General features: G+C 31.6%; 1 protein-coding gene across 9 annotated transcripts in view; it reads right to left on the reverse strand.

Annotated features, from left to right (window-relative positions):
- MPDZ (multiple PDZ domain crumbs cell polarity complex component) overlaps positions 1-21,767 on the reverse strand; it is a 144,578-nt gene that overhangs the window by 96,639 nt on the left and 26,172 nt on the right. For all 9 annotated transcript variants that reach the window (XM_016162952.2, XM_016162946.2, XM_016162953.2 and 6 more), the window contains 5 exons: positions 4,180-4,389; positions 3,571-3,710; positions 2,775-2,988; positions 1,946-2,074; positions 146-355 (listed from right to left, as the gene is read on the reverse strand). In XM_016162952.2, coding sequence (XP_016018438.2) covers positions 146-355; positions 1,946-2,074; positions 2,775-2,988; positions 3,571-3,710; positions 4,180-4,389 — 903 coding nt within the window. The remainder of the gene's footprint in view (positions 1-145; positions 356-1,945; positions 2,075-2,774; positions 2,989-3,570; positions 3,711-4,179; positions 4,390-21,767) is intronic.

The raw sequence follows: 21,767 nt of genomic DNA on the forward strand, positions 1-21,767 counted from the left end.
TTGTACTGAAACATCTCTACATTTGAATTGTTTCATTGTTTAGCACTAATATATAAACATTAATAAATCCAGTTTCTGAATAAGCATCCTGTCATTTAAGTGCTATTGTTTATCAGTTTCCCATCGACTGTTTTTGCCTACTTACCCGCATCTCTGGAGTAGAAGATGGGGATGAGGAAAGGGTGATGCCCAAAGAAGTAGGTGCTGTTGGTTCTTCTATGGCACCTCTCGCAATCATCAACTTAACTCTGTTTCCACATTGCCTGAGGACTTGTGCTACTTGCTCACTGCTCATCCCTGCAAGGTCTGTGTCACCAATCTTTAGAATGTGGTCTCCACTGCATAATCGCCCATGCTGAATAAAAATAAACTATTTATCAGGTTTTATTATTATTAACTTTATTAGAGAAATCCAAAATGAGGGAAATCTTTTTTTTTAAAAAAAGCAATGATATGAATTACCATTCATAGGACATTAAGCATGTGGTTGTAATTTTAACTGTCATTGAAGCATCCTAAATTCATTCAATGTGATAGAAATAACTGAAATTCACAAATATTCCTTAATAATAGTTGATATGAGCTTTTCAATTTGATTTCTATTCACTAGATGCAAGAAAATGTTAAGCTTTTTGTGAAGTTTTTCAGGGAAAGAAAATGAGAAAATGCCAGTAAGCAGAGATGAAGTATGTTACTATACAAATACATATTACTCAAATTATGGTATGAACCGCAAGAAAGCACTGAATACCACAATTTTCTGCTTTACCGTTTCAATTATAAATATCTCTAAAGAATTCATTTGTAGATGAAATTCATGTGAGATAAAACTCCAGGTAGGTGAGGGGAGTGAAAAGAAGCCTCATGGGCCTTCATACAAACAGTGGCCACTGGAATTTTATGCAGTAATAAAAATGTTGTGCATTGTGCAATACAGAGCTGCAAGCAACATGAGGCTACCGAGCATTTGAAATGTGGCTAGTCCGACTGAGGAACTGAATTTGTAATTTTATTTAATTTTAATTAATTTTCATTTGAATTTAAAAGTTATATGTGGCAAGCAACCACAGTAGTAGACAGCACAGCCTTACACTTACGATAAAACTGATTTATCAAGCCTATCAACTAGGCTAATTTCACTGGATATTGCTAAATGCTGGTTGATAGATAAAAGAAAATTTGCATACTGTCAATACCTCTGATATGGTTACCAATAAATCTGCCTTTCATTTATGAATATGACAAATACTTGATGTACCTAACTCCTAAGTTCAAATACACATGCAAAAGCAAAAATCTTTATGAACAAAATGTTATAATCAAGGCAAAAGACACTTAGCAGAACCTGTCAAATTAAAATATAAATCATAACAAGTAACTTTACAATTTTATTACATATATTCCAACAATGTCATATAGCAGAAACGGCAATGCTTTAAAGGATTACTCCAACTGATAAAAACAGGCAATGCTTCAGATAAAGATGACACTAGTGACTCAACACTAAAGGGACAAGATGAATCTTGTTATTTTTTTCCTACTCTAATTAAGCGTTCTTTTTTTTCTTAATATCTGTGGCTACAAAACAGCTGGCTAGGTTTATATATATATATATATATATATATATATATAAGTTATAATCATAAAATAAAGGATTGCTACCTCTACAATAATCAAAACTATAACCAGAGCTTTAGTCTGTGGTTCTAAAGAGGGTTAAGATCACTGTCTATTACAGTAATTTAAGATTGAATGTTCCCTTTTAAAGATATTTCCCCCCAGGTCTAAAAAAACATGTTAGGGATAGTCTAGCAAAACAGAAGGTTATAACTCAGCTTCTCTGACATTATCGAAGGCCAAAGTTTATTCTTTCTGACAGATAATGTAAAAGATGAAGCCATGTTATTTAATAAAACAGCATGAAAGACCTGTTGGAGTAGTTTACCTGATCAGCCACTCCTCCAGGAAGAATGGTTTTTACTATCACACCAGTTGCTTTTCCTCCTACAATGCCAAATCCCAGACCAGATCCATCATTCACCAATTCAATAGTTTCCACATGCTGCCAGTGAACCTGAAAACAAAGCTCCTATATGAATCTGAAAAAATTTAGGAAAAACTAAAATTTTCATTAGAGATTTTTGTGAATATTTTGTGAGTAGTATTAGATAATTGAGTTCAGACATAATAATGAGCCTTAAGAATGTTCCTTTTATTCAGTACACTTCCAACAGATTATTGCTGCTACTGATATAATCATTCTTAAAATTATCAACATGTCATTGTAGTGATCACATTTAACCAGGTTAATAGGCACAGTCCTTTGTAGAGCTTTTTTTAAAAAAGAAAAACATCAAGAAAAAAATTGTTACCTATTAAGAATGTCTTCTGCCTTGCAGGATTCCAAATTAGCTGACTTAAAGTCACTGACAGCTAATTGTAACAATATAATTCTACAATTTACTAAGCAAAATCAAGATTATATCTGTCTAAAGTTAGAGTAAATTTTGTTAATGGATTAATTTTTTTTTTTTTTTTTGCCATTTGAGGAATGCTGTAAAAAAAAAATAAACTACACACAAAAAGGTAAAAGTTGTTTTAGAAGCCAGAAACTTGACCATAATTAAAAACAAACATTTCAGGCTAGAGAGAGATAAAAGAATAAAAGGCAAAAACTCGAGAAGTACGAAGAACCTAAGGAATTGAAACATGTAGACAATGACAAAGAACTACAAAAATATGTCTTGTTCCTTGTGAAAATCTTATGTACTCACCGGATTAGAGTGAGCTGAGATTGTGCTGGCTGCTGATGGGGAACGAGAAACTATGGGATTGACAAGCTGAGGCAACGAGCCTCTGGCAACAATTAGCTGGACATTATCTTTGGCTTTCTGCAGGATGCTGATAGCCTGTTGGTGTGTAATTGTCTGATCAAGTGCCTGTCCATTGATAGCAAGAATTTGATCAGTTTCCTTCAATCTTCCATCTCTATCAAGAAATAAAAAAGAGGGCAAAAGATATCTGACAGCTCTCAAGAAAATGACATGTTTTCTGGCTCATATTTTCAGGTTATTTTTCTAATATCCACACTTTTAAAGCATTTTCCAACACTTCTTATTTTTAAAAATAGATACGCTTTGGCTCCAATTGACATGAGCTTTTCAATTTGATCTACTCCAAATCAACCCTTTCCATTTAGCTACCCACTCAACTTATACATTAGATCTTGGATGTTACTATTTTCTACAAATAAAGCAAAGATGTATGTATTTATTTGTTGCTTTGAGCATATTAATAAAATATAGTTCAAATTATCATGGCTCACAATGAGAATGAAGTCCTACTCAAATTTTTCTTTCCTCATAAAGTGATTAGTTTTGACTATATTTAAAAGGTACTCTTCTTCCATAAAGACTGTTTATCATAGTAATGTTAATGATATCTAAAAACAGGTTAATATCATCACATTCAATTTTTATTTTTTGTTTTTTCATTTTTCTCTAAATTCTCCCAAGATTACCAAAACCTCCTGAATTGGTATCAAAAACAGAAAGACACTGATAAGCTCACCTGTGAGCCACACTGCCTTCTTGGATCTCCTGCACAAATATTCCCAGTTCTCCCCGATTTTCACTCCTCAGTCCCACAACACTGAACCCAAGGCCACCACATGGAGGTTTGAGAAGCTCGAAAACTTCTACATGGCGACCCTGTTCATGTAACAAAGCAAGAAATGAAATTAAGAGCCATCACGGCACTTACCATCATCTCATTAGTGACATTACTTTGTTGAAAACATTTAAAATTTTTTCTTCTAAGATAACCTTTATCCCTCATCACCTGGAATGAAATACTTTATTTATACTAAAGAATATTTCTAGAATATGAAATATCATATTCACTTTAAAATGTGGTAATTTAAAAAAAATGGAACAGAAAAATCTCTGAACTGTCCAAACTCACAGAAAATCTACTTCTTATTTATTTCCATTTTTTCACATGTTATATCTTCATAAAAAATACTTAGTACTATATTTAATAAAATGTATGCTTAATGTACATGTTCAACATACATTACATAATATAAATACATAAATTATCTCCAAATTATCTAGGTTTAATTACAATCTTAAGACATTATATGTTCTATCATAACTAACAGGAAAAAAATGTCCTTACTTGGGCCATATTTTTGATCAGTTGATCAAATTCATCACAAGCAGGTTTCCCACTGATGTGTGGAGCACTCGAAGCTGTAATTGTTTCCAGATTCCCATTATTTGAGGATGACGAAAACGATTCATTTTGCAGAGTAGGAATTATAGCTGGGCTGAGATGTGGAACGTGGGCACATTCGATATTTGAAACTGCCGAAGTTGCAATGTTTACCTAAGAGTAATATGGAGATTATTAACAATTTTGACATTCTACAAACTATTTCATTGAAAACATCTCAAGAGGGGTAATAATGAAGTACATATAAATTTTCAAATTGTCTATACCCTTGATTCAACAACTCTATCTTAAGAAATTTATTTCAAGGAGAAAAAATTAGAATAATACGCAAAGAGTTGTGCACAAGGATGTTCAATGCAGTACTATTTGATGGGGAAAAATTTAAACTATCTCCAGTGTTCAAGATATTCATTAAAACACATGCAAAAACATTACATCTATAAATACTCTTTTAAGTGAAAAAGGCTATTTATTGAACAATCAATGTACTTTCAAAAAAAGATGCTTATATATGTATGAAAATTTAGAACAATATGTACCAAACAACAAATATAATGCTAGTTGTTCCAGAGAAATGAGATCCCAGGGTACCATTTACTTGCTATATTGTATGAATTTTTATAACAATATGTGTAATAAAGAATTTGAGCTTTCTTGGAGAGGTTTGGCCTTTGTCATTAGCTTTTAGGAAGTAACTTCTAAATTCTTAGAATTTCCTACATGATAGGGGTGTCTTTTCTTAATGGTGGGCCCCAACAAATGATACCAGCTCAGAGTCTGAGATGATGTTAAACCATATGGACAACAATCAATCAGTTGTGCCCATGAAATGATGACCCCCAAAAAACTCTGAACACTGAGTTCAGGTGAGCTTACTGGGTTAGCAATACTCCATGTATATTGTCATATTTGATTTTGGGAAGGGGACACTTCCTGAGAAAAATAAAACCTTTAATTTGAAATCCTTCCAGATTCTGTACTATCCTTTGGCTAATTATGGACCTGAATCTTCTGCCTATAAGAGACCATAACCATGAGTTTAAAAGCTTTAAGTAAGTTCTGTAGGTGCCTCTAGTAAATTGTTGAACCTCAGGGTGGTGTTTCGAACCTACTAAACTTGCAGTTGGTTCAAATGTGAGCGTGGTCTTGTGTGGATTCTTACCTCCAACTTTGTATTTGCTGTTGGTGTCTCAAGTCTTGGGCAGAGTTGCCAGTGTGGAGGACTGTGCCCTCAAACCTCACAGTTCAGTTACAGTGATATAAACAACAACAAAATGACAAATATACAATGATATAAACAACAAAAAAGATCATTCTATTTTGGAAAAACATTCTCTTATTTGTGTATGCCTGTTATAAAGAGCTCCAAGTTAAAGCTAAATTATTGATAAAGCAGTGTAGTCAATTCTAATTTCATATTTCTAAAGTGTGTCTGGAATGTAACTTTCTAGCTATAATTATTCATCAGAAAGGTTACATCAATGATGTCTTTGGATCACTCTCTGAACTCATCTCCTAGAATTCTGTCCTCTACTCACATAGCTCCAGCTATAATAGTCCTCAAACCACCAGCTAGGTACATCCTTCTCCCAAGAATCTATATGTTTATTTCTTTCACTCAAGAGTGCTCAGTGTCACCTCAGAGAAGCTCTCCCTGACAACCCTAAGACAGCATCCCACCATTAGGCTTCATGAGCTCACCCCACCCTGTTTTTATTCTTCATGGTACTTCTTACCACCTGGCATGCACCTTGTTATCATAGAGTTTCCATCCCTATCTGTGGAGACAGACTAAAAAAATGTAGAATTCTCCGGTGGAGGAATTTGATTATTTTATTCTCTATTATATCCTCATTCTCTAAAAGAGTGCCTTGCACAGAGTTAGCATTCAATATATATTTAACAATAAATGTTTACCCATTTTTAAGGCCTACTCTGATATAATCTCCCAAACAACCCTCCAAATAACTTTATGTCCATTTTACAGATGATGAAAGTATACAAAGTCAAACACCTAATAAGTATATTGTGACCTATTTTTTTTTCATCACAATGTTCCTATCATCTTTGTATTATACACATAGCAAACATTCATTTTAAATAACATTTCTGGAAATAAGTCATTAGGTAAAGAGCTTCCACTGACAGAAGCAATCAAAATATTTCACAATACATCACCAACTTGTGCCTAAGAATTTATCTGTCCTTAAAAATAAAACTGAAAACTCGGTAAGTTACCAAAGTTACCAATAATTCAGCCATTATGGCTATCTCCAACCACAGATGAAAAAAGAGATCAATGTGTTTAGAAGAGACTTTTGGGAATCCTTTCAAATGCTTATTTTAAAATCTACAGCAGGCAGGATCAATCATTATTTTTTCAAAAGCAAGCTTCTTATGACAAACCTGATTTATTTTATCCCAAGCCATGGCAACTTCAATAAAGTCTGCCAGCAGAAGATACACCGCTCAGGTTGAAGCAGATGGCATAACGAAATTTTTAACAGCCTGAGGATCCCACACACCAGGACCTAATGCCTATGGTCTATTTGCATAGGAAAAAATATTTGGACTTCTGCTACAATAAGCCAGAATTAACAAATCACATTCCAAGAAGAGAGACTCTATCTATATAAAGCTAACTGATGAAGTATATGCTCTTATGTTATATAAGACAAGGTGTGAAGGCATTCCAAGAGTAAAGTTATAGAAGCAGAACAAGTACAGTATTATAAAATGAGAACTGTAGAAAAGTACTAAATATCAGTTGTCTTCTCCAAATTTGTTAAAGGTTTAACCAATATCAATGACTCCTCCTGTCTCCTCCTGGCCCTTGTGGTTTATAAAAACATAAGAGCAAAGGTTAAAGAGATCACTTCATTATATCATCATACAAATGTCTTATTTTTAAAAATTGTATATTTATACCTATAGGAAAAAGTACTAAGTCACTTTCAATCTGCTTTAACTTTATTCAAATGGCCTTCTGAACTATAGTCTCCTTGAAGAACAGGAATTAATTTTATTTGCCTTAATAGGCTTGTTCATAGCAGACACAGTATAAATATTTAGTAAAAATAACTCCCATCTTGTCTTATAGAATATTAAATAAACAGAAAAAAACACAACTATCTGGTGATTTTCCCATATAGATAAACAATCTGTAAAATTTATGGAAGTTGCTAGTAAATGAGCAAAAGTCACCGAAAATTATATATTCTCTGTTTAATTTCTGGCTTAGTGTTTCAGTCTAAAATGGCCTTTTGTGCTCATAGTAAGTAAACATATATTAACTTAATATGTTTTAATTAGTTCTAATACCTACAGCATAACTTAAATAAAAGTTAGATAAAGTAGTCAATTAAAAAGTTATCAAATTCTTTGTGAATAGGCAGAATGAAACATCCTCTCAGTATTTATAAGTATAGGAGAAGCACACTAATAAGATGCAGTCAGAACTAGTACTTGGTTCATTTGCTCTAAAAAGTCAGATAAAGTGGAAATAACAAAGAACAAATATATAACTTATCTACTAATATCTAAAAAATGAGAAGGCTCTACATTCTTTCTTTTAGAAGCCATGTTTACACAAATGGCATTATTTTCTCATTCAGCCTCTTAAATATGGAGCAAGAATTTGGACACTTGAGAAATAATTTCATTAAAGAAACATAGATTTTTATAAGATCTTTACTCAATGTTTTACAGTTCGATCAAACACAGCCAATACACCAACAATTGTTTTATCAATTCACTTTCACAGTCTTTAAAAATAAGTTTTCAAGGAAAAATATTTTGTCATAAATTTTGTTATATAATAAAGTCATACAATTATAAAAATGATTATGACTAGCATAAATGTCTTTAAAATGACTAATAATTGTACATTTACCTGGTTAAGAACTGCAAAAGAACACAAACAAGAAAATATCTGAATAAACAAGTGTTTAGTGCTGTAGGCATCAGTTAGTATGCATTACAGGAGAAACAGATAGTATCCTTTCACCCAGCAAGTCACTTATTTGGAGTTGTGCTAAGAGAGCTCTTTTTGTTATAGTAGCATGCCCAGAAAATAAAAATCATCTTTGGTTCTATATACAATCAGGCTCACCCTGTGGGAGTAGCTGTATCAGAGTAATCCTTCCACTAAGATCATTTAAAACACTTTTATAAAGATCTACTTTAAAAAAAAGTTTCAAAGACATCAAAATGAATCTATTATTCTACCATAGTCTATTCATTTGAAGAGAATCAATAAGCCCACACCACGCGCAAGGAGAAGTGATCACACAAGAGCATAAATACCAGAAAGTAGGGATTACTGGTAAACATCTCAGAAGCTGACTATCGCAGCATATCATAGTAAGGCAACTGAAAGCCAAGACAGAGGCAAGATCTTAAAAGTCATCATGGCAAAAGGTACCTTATCTTGAAAGAAGTGATGGCTGACTTCTCAAGTGAATCAATGAAAGAAGACAACAGAACTTAAAAAAAATAAAAATAAAAAACCTGACAAACTAGCATTTCAGAACATGTCCTACATGTGCATGCACACATATACATACACACACACACAGTGTCGTCTCAGATTTGCACGAAGCAAATACCAAACTAAATTCTCAGGCAAAAAGAAAATGATCCCTGATGAAATTTCCCTAATGCAGAAAGACTGAAGAACACAAAAACAGATTTGAAAATGTGAGTAAATCAAAAGAAATTGTTTATAACAATAATCTAAAATGTGTAGAGTTTAAATGTATGTAGAATTAAAGTACCTGATCATTACACACACACACACACACACACACACACACACACACACACACACAAAAGAGTAGGGTAAATGAGTTGAAGTGCATTTAGTTTCATGCATTTTCCAGGAAACAGTGAAAGTACTAATTAAAGTCAAGTCAAATAAATTAAGGGTGCATATATCTGACAAAGGACTCATGTCTGGCCTATGTAAAGAACTCTCAAAACTCAGTAGTTTGAAAAACAGATCCAATTAGAAAATGAGCAAAGAGACATTTCACCAAGAGGATATGTAGATGGCAAATAAGAACACAAAAGATGTTCAGCATCATTACCCATTAGAGAGATGCAAATTAAAAGCACAAAGATATCACTACAGATACCTGTCAGAATAGCTAAATAAAAAATAGTGACAACACCAAATGCTGGTGAGGATGTGGAGAAAATTGACTGCTCATACACTGCTAGAAGTAAGGCAAAATGGTAGAGCTCCTCTGAAAAATAGTTTGGCAGTTTCTAAAAAGGAACTCAACCTGCATTTACCATATAACACTGCAATTAAACTCCTGGGAATTTATTATAGAGAACCAAAAACACATCCACATAAAAACATACTCAAAGCAGTTTTATCTGTAGGAATAAAAAACTGAAAACAAATATTCCTCAATAAGTATATACATATCATGAAATAATACTCAGCAACAAAAAAGAAACAAAACATTAACATACAAAGCAACCTGGATGGAGCCCAGGAATTATGCTTAATGAAAAAGACAATTTTGAAAGGTCACATACATTATTATTATATTTTGATAACACTCTTGAAATGATTAAATTATAGCGATGAAAACAGTTGGCAGAAGATAAGGATGATTTTGGGATGGGGCTGGGTATGACTATTACAGGATAACATAAGGGAGACCTTTTTGGTGATGGAATACATCTGACTCAGATTGTAGCAGTGGTTACATGAATCTACGCAAGTGAAAAAATGACACAAATTGAAAAATTTGATACACATTGTATCAATATTAGTTTTCTGGTTTTGATATTTTACTATTCAGATGTAACCACTGGACGAAACTTGGTAAAGTATATTTAGGATCTCCCTATACTAGATTAAAAACTTCCTGTGAATCTGTAATTATTTAAAAATAAAAACTTTTCTTAAAAGTTTACTTAAACAGGTCCAGGATATCTACTGTAATCTTTAGGGTAACCACAACAAAATAATAAAATTATATGTAAATAACACATTAATAGAGGAAGATAAATGAAAGGGCGACTCATACAAAAGAAGACAAAAATGAGTAACTCAAAAATAAAAAATCATAAATTAAAATAAAAATGTAAAATTTCATTAAATGTAAAGGGGTTAACTAGTCAAAGTAAAACACTAAAATTTTCAGACTGTATAACACAATAAAACCCAAATACATTCTGTTTACCAAAGATACAAGTTAATAATAAAGAAAAAGATATAAGACAAAAGTAGAAAGATAGAAAAAAGATACTCTACACATACATTAACCAGAAGAAGCCTGGTACAGTTTAACTAATATTAGACAAGTGTCCCTTAAGGCAAGAAGCATTACTGGAGATAAAGACGGACAGTTCATAGATATAAATGGTCAATTTAGTTAAAAGATAAAAAGAATCTTAGTAATCTAAAAATACAACCTCAAAAAGAAAAAGGCCTCAGAATTCAAATGAGAAACAGGCAAATCCACAATCATAGAAATTATTATACATCCCTCTTAGTAACTGATAGAATAGAAAAAAAATCAGTAAGCATATAGAAGATTTGAACAACAACTTAAAGTTGATCTAATTGACAAATATAGAACACTGCAGTCAACAACTGTTGAAAGCACACTTTCAACATGAAATATTTATCTAGATAGATTACAGGTATTCATAAAGCAAGTGTCATAAAATCTCAACAAACTGATATCATACAGGAGATGTTCTCCATTTACAGTAGAATTAAGCTAGAAATCATTTACATAAAGATAAAAAGAAAACTAAAAAAAGGATAACCAACAGAGCAATACATTTCTAAATAAACCATGGATCAAGGAAAAGATTATAATAAAAATTAAAAAAATTTTAATTGAATGATAATAAAGAAACGACATACAAAAATCATGGAATGCAGATAAAGCAATGCTTAGAAAGAAATACTAGACTTACATGAATATATATGGAAAAAAATGAAAGATTCAAAATCAATAAGCTGAGCATGTTTCAAAAACCAAACCCAAAAAAGGGAGAATACAGGTTATACCAAACTCAAGAAAACAGAAAAAAAACATGCAATAACAAATTCAACAAAACTAAAAGATGGTCTTTGAAGATTAATGAAATTGATAAACCTCCAGCAATGTTGATCGAAGTAAAAAAAAAGGTATAAACTTCCAATATTAGGAATAAGAAGAGGGACCTAACTAAACTCTAAAGGTTTACAGTGAACAACCTTACACCAAATTAAAAAATATATATGATGTAAACACATACCTTAAAAATGAATTTACCAAAATGTCAATAATTTATTATCTATTAAAAAAACTGAATCAATTATTTAAAATCTTCCCACACATAAATAAAAACTGGTCTAAATGAACTTACTGGTAACGTCTTCCAAATATTTTTTAAAAAATAACACCAATTTTATAAACTATTTCACTGATAAGAAAAGAAAGAACTCTCAACTGTTTCTCTGAGACCAACAGAAAAACCTTGACAGAAATTTACAGGTAACGTCTTCCAAATATTTTTTAAAAAATAACACCAATTTTATAAACTATTTCATCGATAAGAAAAGAAAGAACTCCCAACTGTTTCTCTGAGACCAACAGAAAAACCTTGACAGAAAAACCTAGCAAGGATATTACTAGACAGGAAAAATTATAGATATAAAGATACTGAACAAGAATGTCAACACACTAAACCAATGATCTATAAGGAAGATAATAATTATGACCAAGTTGGGCACTCAAGAAATGCAAGGTTATGTTAATATTCAAAAATTGTTTAAGTTTCATATTAACAGAATAAAGAAGAAAAACAAAGGATTAGCTCAACAGATGGCAGAAAAAAGTAGTGCACAAATTGCATATTTAATAGGGAAATGTTGAAAGCTCTTAACCTTGAGGTTGAGAATGAGACTATGACATCCATCATCATAACTTCTATTAGACTCAATGTTTTAGGGAGTACGATAAGACAAGAAAAAGTAATAACTGTATAAAGACTAGAACTGAAAAAAATAAAAACTATTTACAGACACATACCTGTATACAGTGAAAACTCAAGTGAATCCACAGTTATACTATTAGCTTTAATAAGTGAATTTAGTAAATTTGGTAGATATAATCAACATAAAATAACTATATTTCCTAGCATAAAACAAACTAGAAACTAAAACTTTAAAAAAATTCTACTGGAAATACAATAAAATTTTTTGAAAAAAATGGAATGCAACACAGTGTTTAGAAATAGACCCACACTTGATTTACAACAATGGTGCCAATATAAAAGAAAAAAGAATGGTCTTCTCAATAAAGGAATGAGTCAAATGGAAAATTATAAATATATACATGAACATACCTACTTTATACCTCACACCATAGCCAAAATATAGAAGGTGAAACAAGCTTTGGAGAGAAAATATCTACATCCTTGGCATAGTCAATGATTTCTTAAATAGGACAAAAAAGGCAATACCCATAGAAGAAAAGTTTGAGAACTGGGACTTTATTAAAATTTAAAAAAAAACAAAAATATTCTAGTTATCAAAGAATACAATTAAGGAAGGCAAAAGGCAAAATACAAAGGAGATAAAAACAGTGTGATGCAAATATCCAACAAAATTGTATTCAGAATATATTTTTAAAATTGTAAATAGTAAGAAATAGACTAACAAACCAATGGGCAAAAGACATAAGCAGGAACTCTACAATGCAGGATATCCAAATGACCAATAAGCATATGAAAAAGCACTCAATGTAATTATTCGACAGCAAAATAAAAATTAAAACAATAATATGATACTACAACATACCCCCCAGTGGCTACAATGGGAAAAAAAAAGAAATTTAAAGCTAGCAGTGACAAGTATAAGCAATGATGTGAAGGAATGAGAATTTTCATTTGTTACAGTGACTAAGCACAGACCTACAATCACTTGGAAAAAGTTTGACAGAATCTACAAATGCTGAATATATAACTTAAGATTCAGAAATTTCACTCTTAAGTAAATATCCAAGAGAAATGTACTTATGAGCAGCAAAAGACACATGTATGGTACTTTTATTTATAATAGACCCAAACTGGAGAAAACAAAATTACATTCAACAAAAGAACAAATATATTCCAGTATATTCATACAATGAAAAATGGAAAAGAACTTTAGCTACATACAATATGAACGAATGTGGCAGACACAAAGTGAGGAAAATAAGCCAGGCACAAGGCACACACACACACACGCACACACACACACACGTATATGTGCATGCTGAGATGGAGTTTATATAAAATTCAAATACTTATCTACAGGATAAAAATTAAAACACTGTATGATCTGCCTAAAAATAGCCAAATGCCTAGAAACGAAGTAGACTGGTGGTTGCCAGGGACTGGGGGACCGGGGAAATGGGGAAATGGTGGTCGAAAGCTACAAACTTCCAGTTATAAATTCTAGAGATCTAATATACATCGTGGTGACTATAGTTAGCGATACTGTACTATATACTTGCAAGTTGTTAAGAGAGCAGAGGTGAATGATTTCACCACATACACACGCTAAAAGGTATTATGTGAGGCGATGGATGTGTTAACTAATCTTACTGTGGTCATCACTGAACAATATTGGTAAGTATCAAACACCATGATGTACATCTTAAACTTATACAATGTTGTACGTCAATTACACCTCAAATAGGCTGGAAAAAATAGGGATTCATTTGGTGTAGGGGGTTAGGACTGGCTGAGGGGACACAGAAAGTATTATCAAGTGGTGGTAACATTCTATGCCTTGATTTGGGTGAAGAGTTGTATGTGCATATTCAATTTGTAAAAAATACTTGAGCTATACTGTTTTGTCCATACTATTTTTTAATTTTTTTAAAAGTTTACAAAATAAGTGATATAATCAGAGCACAGAACCTGGGCACTCACTCCAATGAACAATATAAAAAAATACTTCTCTTAAAGAAAGTAGGTGGTAGGAACAGCTTCTATAAATCACACTAAATCTTCTCTGACAGACACTGTAAATTTAAAGTTGAATTACTAGGTGTTCACCTAAAATAAAGGAGAATGTAAAAACTGGGTATCTAATGATGAAGCTTAGTCTATTATTGTGATGGATGACCCTCTACAGGTTTCACATGGATTCAAATGGCTAATTTCCATTCCCAGAATTAATTCTTTAATGAGGGCTCAAGTCAAGATGAATCCTCGTAAATGTGTTTTACTCTACAGGGCACATTCAAATTTTTCTTCCTCCAAAATTATAAAATTTTTAAAATTTCTAATAATTTAATTGAATGCCAAATTATAAAAAAAGTAATCATTGTTATACTTTTTACAGTAAATTAATTTGGCCCACCCTGGTAATAGGTTCACATAATTGAGATTTCAAAATTATAAATTGGATATTTTTTCATAATAATATCTGCTCTGTAAAGTAAATGCCACTGAAAAGACACTCAAAAATGTCTTTAATATTTTTGATAACAAAAATATGATATTTACACTTAAACTGAATCAAAAAGAATATCTGCAAATATATAGATTTACTTAACTGAATCTACTACAAAAATATTGATATATTGTCTTCTTATGTTTCATCTATCCCTTCTGGGTTGTTCACTGAAAAGGAAGTTAATTTTATTAGCACTATTTTAATAGCTAGCATCGATCTTTCCAGAAGTACTTATATAATTGCTTACAAAAATGACTGCTTAGGATCAAACTGAATTCCCTAAAGCCTTTTTGTATAGATTATCAAAACCTATTTTGTGGTCCTGTTATTTTGACTTATCTAAATGTATAGTATAAAATGAGAACAAAATGATCCAAATGCTTATATACATTTGATGGATATTATATTTCTATCATTTAAAAACCAAAATATATATTATCCTGAATTAAGCAAGAAAAATGACCACTGCTTTTGCAACCCCAGTTGCATAGATTTTAAACACATTTATAAACATACATTGCTAGCTCAATTTCCCAATTCTTTGTTTGTTTGTTACTCCTTAACATAATGAGAAATAAGAAATAAGGCATTCTCTGGGGAATTTGCTATAACAGGTGCACTTCATAGAAATGCAGACTTTTTTTTTAAATCCACACCTTGTCTTTTCCTCTTGCAGAGCAAGAAAAGTGCTTATTTTCTTGTGAATTTACAAAATGCTGTAAAACACTCTCTGGAACTGTTCCCAAATATTAAATGTAAAAATGGATCAGATGCTGAGAGTGTATTCAATGAAATACAGCACCTAAAATGGCAGCAATCACAGGAAAAAAATTTTATACATAATGGAACTGCACTTCAAGTTTGGAACCAAGGGAGGCCTCCTTTTCCATAAATCTTTCAGTGAAATACTGATTAGAGCACAACTCTGATGCATTATTGAACAGGCAAACCCTTGCACAGTAATTGAAGGTGGCACTCTGATTTAATGATCCTTATTTTTAAAGCTAATTAAAGAAATTGAGTTGCATGTTCAAAGGGGATTAGCTTAATGTGATGAGACTATATTGGACATAAAGTCGCTCACAGCTCCTGAACTAAATGAAATACAAAATGGGGCAGCAAGTTATAAGGGAGGAGCATTTTCAGGTGAAATAAGCATAATTTTACATTTTCTATGAGATCTTCCTTTCATTCACTGAAATAATAACTGAGTACCTCAAATGACCAATATATTGGGGTCTAGGTGACGGGACAGTAATTAAAGAGATAAAATGCTTCCCATAATCACTAATATGTTGGCTATGTTAGAAAATTATTCCACTGGGACTAGTTTATCCACTTGAGATAGAATACCTTTCTTCCCATAGCTATGAATTCTTGACTAGCAAAGTGGCCTAGAACCCACATTATAATTTTCAGGTATTTTAAAGTAGCTGTTACTATCAAGGCCTGATAAATTTAAAAGATGAGATTAAATTTAGAAAATAATTCCTTAACCCAAGAATGTTCAAGAAGTCATTCTGAGTAATCAAAATGCAAATTTTCTGAAACTGCCCCTAAGTATACATGAGTACAAAGTTCCAGTGGTATATTTATCTTAAAATCTTCCTGTGCTAAAAAGAATAAACTATCAACTATGAACTAAGATGGAAGGCAAAGAACACTTAAAGCCAAAAGAAGGAAATGAATTAAAGAGTATATAAGATTCGTGTCTTTTCCTTTCAGTGTTATAGGGAGGTATACATGGATGGTCAATAATCTACCCAAAGCAATACTGATTGCTATAGCTTATTACATGACAAGATCAAGTACAAAACAGTAGACTTTGTACTTTTATACAATGTCATCAACTTAAGTGAAAGGCCATGTAGCAGGTTATGCTATTTCATAATGTTCTAGTTTTCACACAAAGCTGCATCTATCAAGCTTTTACTCATTCTTGAAATTACATCATAAAAGATATTGATTAAAATCAATCTATGACACACACTGCACTAAAATGTCAGGCTCATTATGGCAGCATAATGCAGAGTACTCCATATGTATTTCATAAACTAATTTTTTAAAGATGGTCTAAATTCCACTAAAATATTTAGAAATACTCTACATGAAAAGATTCAGATTCCCTACACACACCAATTTCCTAAAATATACATGAATACTTGGGTAAAAATTAGAAAATGACTTGAATTTAAAACAGTCGTAGTTTTGGTTTAAACTATTTTTATTATGTATTCTTATTTACCATTTAAAAAAAGTTAGCACCTACAATGAAGTAAAATACAACAGGATTCTTAAACCTATCCCCTATGTTTCTACTGAGATTCCAATTAGATTCCACTAATTTCAAAATAATGGTTTCTTTTTCATACTGTCTGGTCTTTGATAGTACCTTTATTTATTATTAGCATTATTAAGGGGCTGTGGTAGGCTGAAAGAAAAAAAGAAATTCTTTTCAGTTCCTCTCATCAAGAACAACAGTCTATTTCCCCACCCACTGAATCACTTTTAAAAGTTCTTGATGAAGTAGCAGAATTATTCATTTTTTTTTCAATTTTGACTCTTCAGTATGCAATATATCTTTTTGAAGCACTTATGTTGCATAAAAAATACAACTGTTGTCTAAAGGAAAAGCACTATCGTTTGAGTTATAAGCTAAACTAGCTACTTTTTTTCATGAGTACCATACCACTTGAAAAAATGACTTAATAACAAAAAGTGATTATACAAACTTGAGTATATGGTAGAAAATTTGAAAAGCAACTAAAGTAATCCTGCCACTCCAAAGAAACAAGTGACATTAACTGCTGCCAATGGGAAAATTTGAGCTTTCAAGTGAAAATCAGAATTTTAGAAAACTTGTATCTACCCTGAGCCTGACAACGTTCCATAATTTAAAGACTCCGTTGATAACATGGAAAGCAATAATACCAAGTGTAATTTTTTTATATTATACAATGAAATGTAAAATGTAATTTTTCTACTTTTCAAATTTTTCAGATGACTAGTGTGATACAAAATTATACATAGGTTAAACAAATGCGAATAAAACATAGGTTTTATTGTAATAAAATACAAAATGTTCACTGATTTGGTTTCAGATTCTATATTGTAACTAATATTTGAGAAATTACCAAGAGCTTTGGAGCCTTATCAAAGAAGGATACTCACCACTATCTAAAAAGGCTATACTCCAACCTTTCCCAGCTAAATATCTGTGTGAGGCCAGCTTTTCTCCAAATATGTCAACTAAGACAACAAATCTAAACACATCAGATATGAGAAGATATCAGATATCTGATATTGGATATCAGAAGAAGATATGAGAATCCCGTGTCTTCTATTAAGCTACATTAAAGAGATGCGCAAAAATGTAAAGCGATGCCACTTTTCTTACCAATTTTTAAGTGTCATGGGTTCATTACTGCTATTTTTAAATGTATTAATAAGTATTTAAAATAGTGATCAATTTTCATTTCTATCCTGGTAAATATTGATGGACAAAACCACATAAACAAGAGCTCATTGTTGTCCTTAGTAATTTTTAAGAATAAAATGGGGTAATGAGACTAGAATGTTTGGGAACTGCTATCTTAGAATATAAATTTCAAATAGAATTAGAAAAAAGAGAATACTTATTAAGTCCTTGGTAAGAATGGGGCATATTATGCCTTAGAGTTATTAGATCCATGTTATTTGGTTCCTATTTTACAACTAAAGGAGGGAAAAAGGAGTCACTTAAAATACATACAGACACAATATATACATATATGTATGTATATGTGTGTGTGTATATATAATGTACATTTTTATTTTAAGAAATAAATTCTTGCTTAGGATCATCTACTAATAAATATTATTGCCAGAAAACAAGTCTGAATTATCTTTCTCTGCAAACTACACAACACTGCCAGCATCAGAGATCAAATAATCAAAATGATCCCTCGAATCACCAGGAAATCCTTAAACTATGTTGATTACACTGTTTGACAGTGAAACAGAAAACAGAGCTCTATGATTAAGACCTGGGCTCCAGAGTTAGCCTGCCTGTGTTCAAAGACTAACTCTATCACTTTTCTGTGCCTCCATTTCCCCATAGGTAAACTGAGGAAAATAATTTATCTATTTTATAGTATTGTTGTAATGATGAAACAGGTAACTATACAGAATAGTTCCTGACAAACAGAAGAACTTAATATATGTTAACTGTCATGATGATGAGGAGGAAGAGATGGAGGAGGAGCATCTTTTCAATATGGTTACTAAGAGAAAAACTCGGGGTCTGCAAAATAATTTGTGACTTCCCTATTTATGTTAAAAGTTAGTTCCCTAAAAAAGAAGTATAAATTATTAATATACAACATTTCTGGGTATTTAAAAATCGTCACATATTTGTTAAGTAAGCAATCGTTTACTGAGTTTGAATAAAGTATCATGTAGGGTCTAAGATATTTAAAGATGAATGTAGCATGCTACAAACAAATCTGAAATACAATTAATTCCTAAACTCCTTTTTATGCTTGTTAAGAACAAATGGCAAGTGGAGCGCAGCATATACACTACAGTCTAGGCATGTGTGTTGATGTGTATTTGCAGAATGTCTTTTCTTTATTTAAATCTCAACACTTCTGTGCTTTCTTAGCAAAACTTCCAAGGGAAAAAAAATTAAAGAATGTAGCTTAACCAAAAATAATATTCTTATCACAGGAAGATGAAATTTCTACATCAAAGAGGGAGAAGGTATCAAAATTAAGTAGATTTCTTTAAATTTCAAGACAAATAGTAAGTAATTCAGAAAATGAAAATTTAGACAAATGACATGTTAGAATTTTTTTGGTGTTTTCCCTATCTGTCACATATTTCCAGAAGACAAATAAAACTGATACACTGCTCACAGTCTGCTTAGAGAAAAATAAAAATAAAGCAAAATCTTGCAGACAATTATAAATACATGGAAATGAACACATGAAGACTGATGTTACTTTGCCATATTGCCTCTCCATTCCACTATTATCTTCATTTACTCTAAAACTGAGCAAAATTATAAATAAAATCAGAATGAAATCAGAATATTTTAAATGAGGGCCTTTAAAATATAAACCACAATTTAGGAGCAGAATTAAAGGGAAATAACAAATCTTAAGGAATCTAAGCTCACAAAATAATTCATTTAAGTGCATTTATCTTTAGGAATGCTATTAACTTTTTTCAATGTATTTGCTCCTTATATTAAAGAACTAATTGTTTATAAACAGCGTAAATTAAAAACAAAAAGCATTGATTGGCTTCAGGATCAGATAGACTCAGATTCGTCTCCTAAATCTATCAATAAATAATTGGTGGTCCAGATTAAGTTATGAAACCTCTTTAAATCCTAATTTCCTCACTAGATGAAATGGATAAAACCCATCTCAACGAGCTGATGGCCTGGTAAATGAGATGAAGTCCATAGCACATGAGGGCGTTTTAAAGGTAATTTTTGTTGTTGTTGTTGTTACTATAGCTTCAAATGTAAATCTACTCTTAAATTCTTGGGTTAAAAAACTCATTTAGGTTATACCCAGTAAATTTTACATTTTTCCCCTCCAAAGATCATTTAACTTTGTCACAAAACACCATACAATTAGCACCATTTGCCGTTTTAGACACACATGCATACCCAATAGCAAGATGGTGTTGCATTTTAATCCAGCACTGTATAAAAAGCTTGAACAGTGCCTTCTTGCCCAGGATAAAACAAGAATTTCAGTCCCTTTAAAGGCTCTATATTTACAAACTTTTAGTTAAAGGTACAAACATTTAAAAGCTGTTATTGTACCAAAAATAAAGTATTTGAAATTCCTACAGTAAATAAACTTTATGGTAAATGTAAAAACATAAGAATCACTCTTTCTCTTTAAACTTCTCCTAGATAATGTACATGAAAGCCTCACAAAACAGACACTTTTCTGTTAAGTGGCTGCAATACTATACCATAAAAGTAAAAGCATTTCAGGGGTAGAAAGACCTTTTTTCATTTTCACAAGCTACATGATTAGGAAGAATTCCATTTCATTTTTAGATGACTCCTATTAGTGGGTCAAGATATATTTTCTTTCTTTCTGTCCCCCTTCTTCAACTGACGCCAAGTCAAAATTTAACTTAGGCATTCCTGAGAGACAGTAGTCATTTCCCCTTTACTGACTGTTAAGCCTACAGATGAATCATCTTCATTTCAGTCTCAAATAAGAAACCATAAAGGAAGGGGTTATGTCATGTTCGTTATTTATATAAGTAATAAGATAAAGCTGAGGACATAGGCATTTCTGCTCTTGGAGGCAAGAATTGCGCAAAACAGTATCTTTCTGATTACCAAAGTCAAAACAGAGCAACAAAATGCTGTTATCAAAATTCTCATCTTTCCAGCAATCTAAAAAATATAAGAAGTTATCAAAGTTGCTGATACTACTACTTAGAAGCAGCCTACGTCAATACTCTGGACATAAACTTGATTTAGCAGTCTTACAATTATATATATATATATATATTATATAGATATATATAACATATTATATATATGCATACCTAAGAATGGTGGCCCTAAAGGCATGCCCCAGGATAATGGTGTTCCATCTAACGCCCCTTGCTGATATCATATCTTTGAAAGTGACCCTCTGTAATACACACTGACTACCAATTTCTTAACATTCTCTAAAAGTTGCTCTGGTTTTAAGACAAAGCATTAGAAAAAAGAAACATGGTGTACATTACTTCATCTTCTCTTTGCCAGAAAAGCCATCACTTTTATAAATTAGGATGTGATGTATTCTTAGTGTGTATTCTCAGTGTATTTAATTCTTAAAAAGATGAAAAAGACATTCCTTATATGAACGATTCATGTATTTTACAATTACAATTGAAGGTCTTATCTATGAAACTGTCATTTAAGTCCTTACCTTAATTTTACCTGTTTTTACAACAATTTTAAATGTGGAGAAATTTTTTAAAAATGATTGTTAAAATATTGTATTTAATAGAATGATTAGAAGATAAAGTTAATACAATTTCAACTTGAGACAATAAAGTTCGA

Source organism: Rousettus aegyptiacus, unplaced genomic scaffold, assembly GCF_014176215.1.
Source record: "Rousettus aegyptiacus isolate mRouAeg1 unplaced genomic scaffold, mRouAeg1.p scaffold_m13_p_3, whole genome shotgun sequence".
Taxonomy (NCBI): domain Eukaryota; kingdom Metazoa; phylum Chordata; class Mammalia; order Chiroptera; family Pteropodidae; genus Rousettus; species Rousettus aegyptiacus.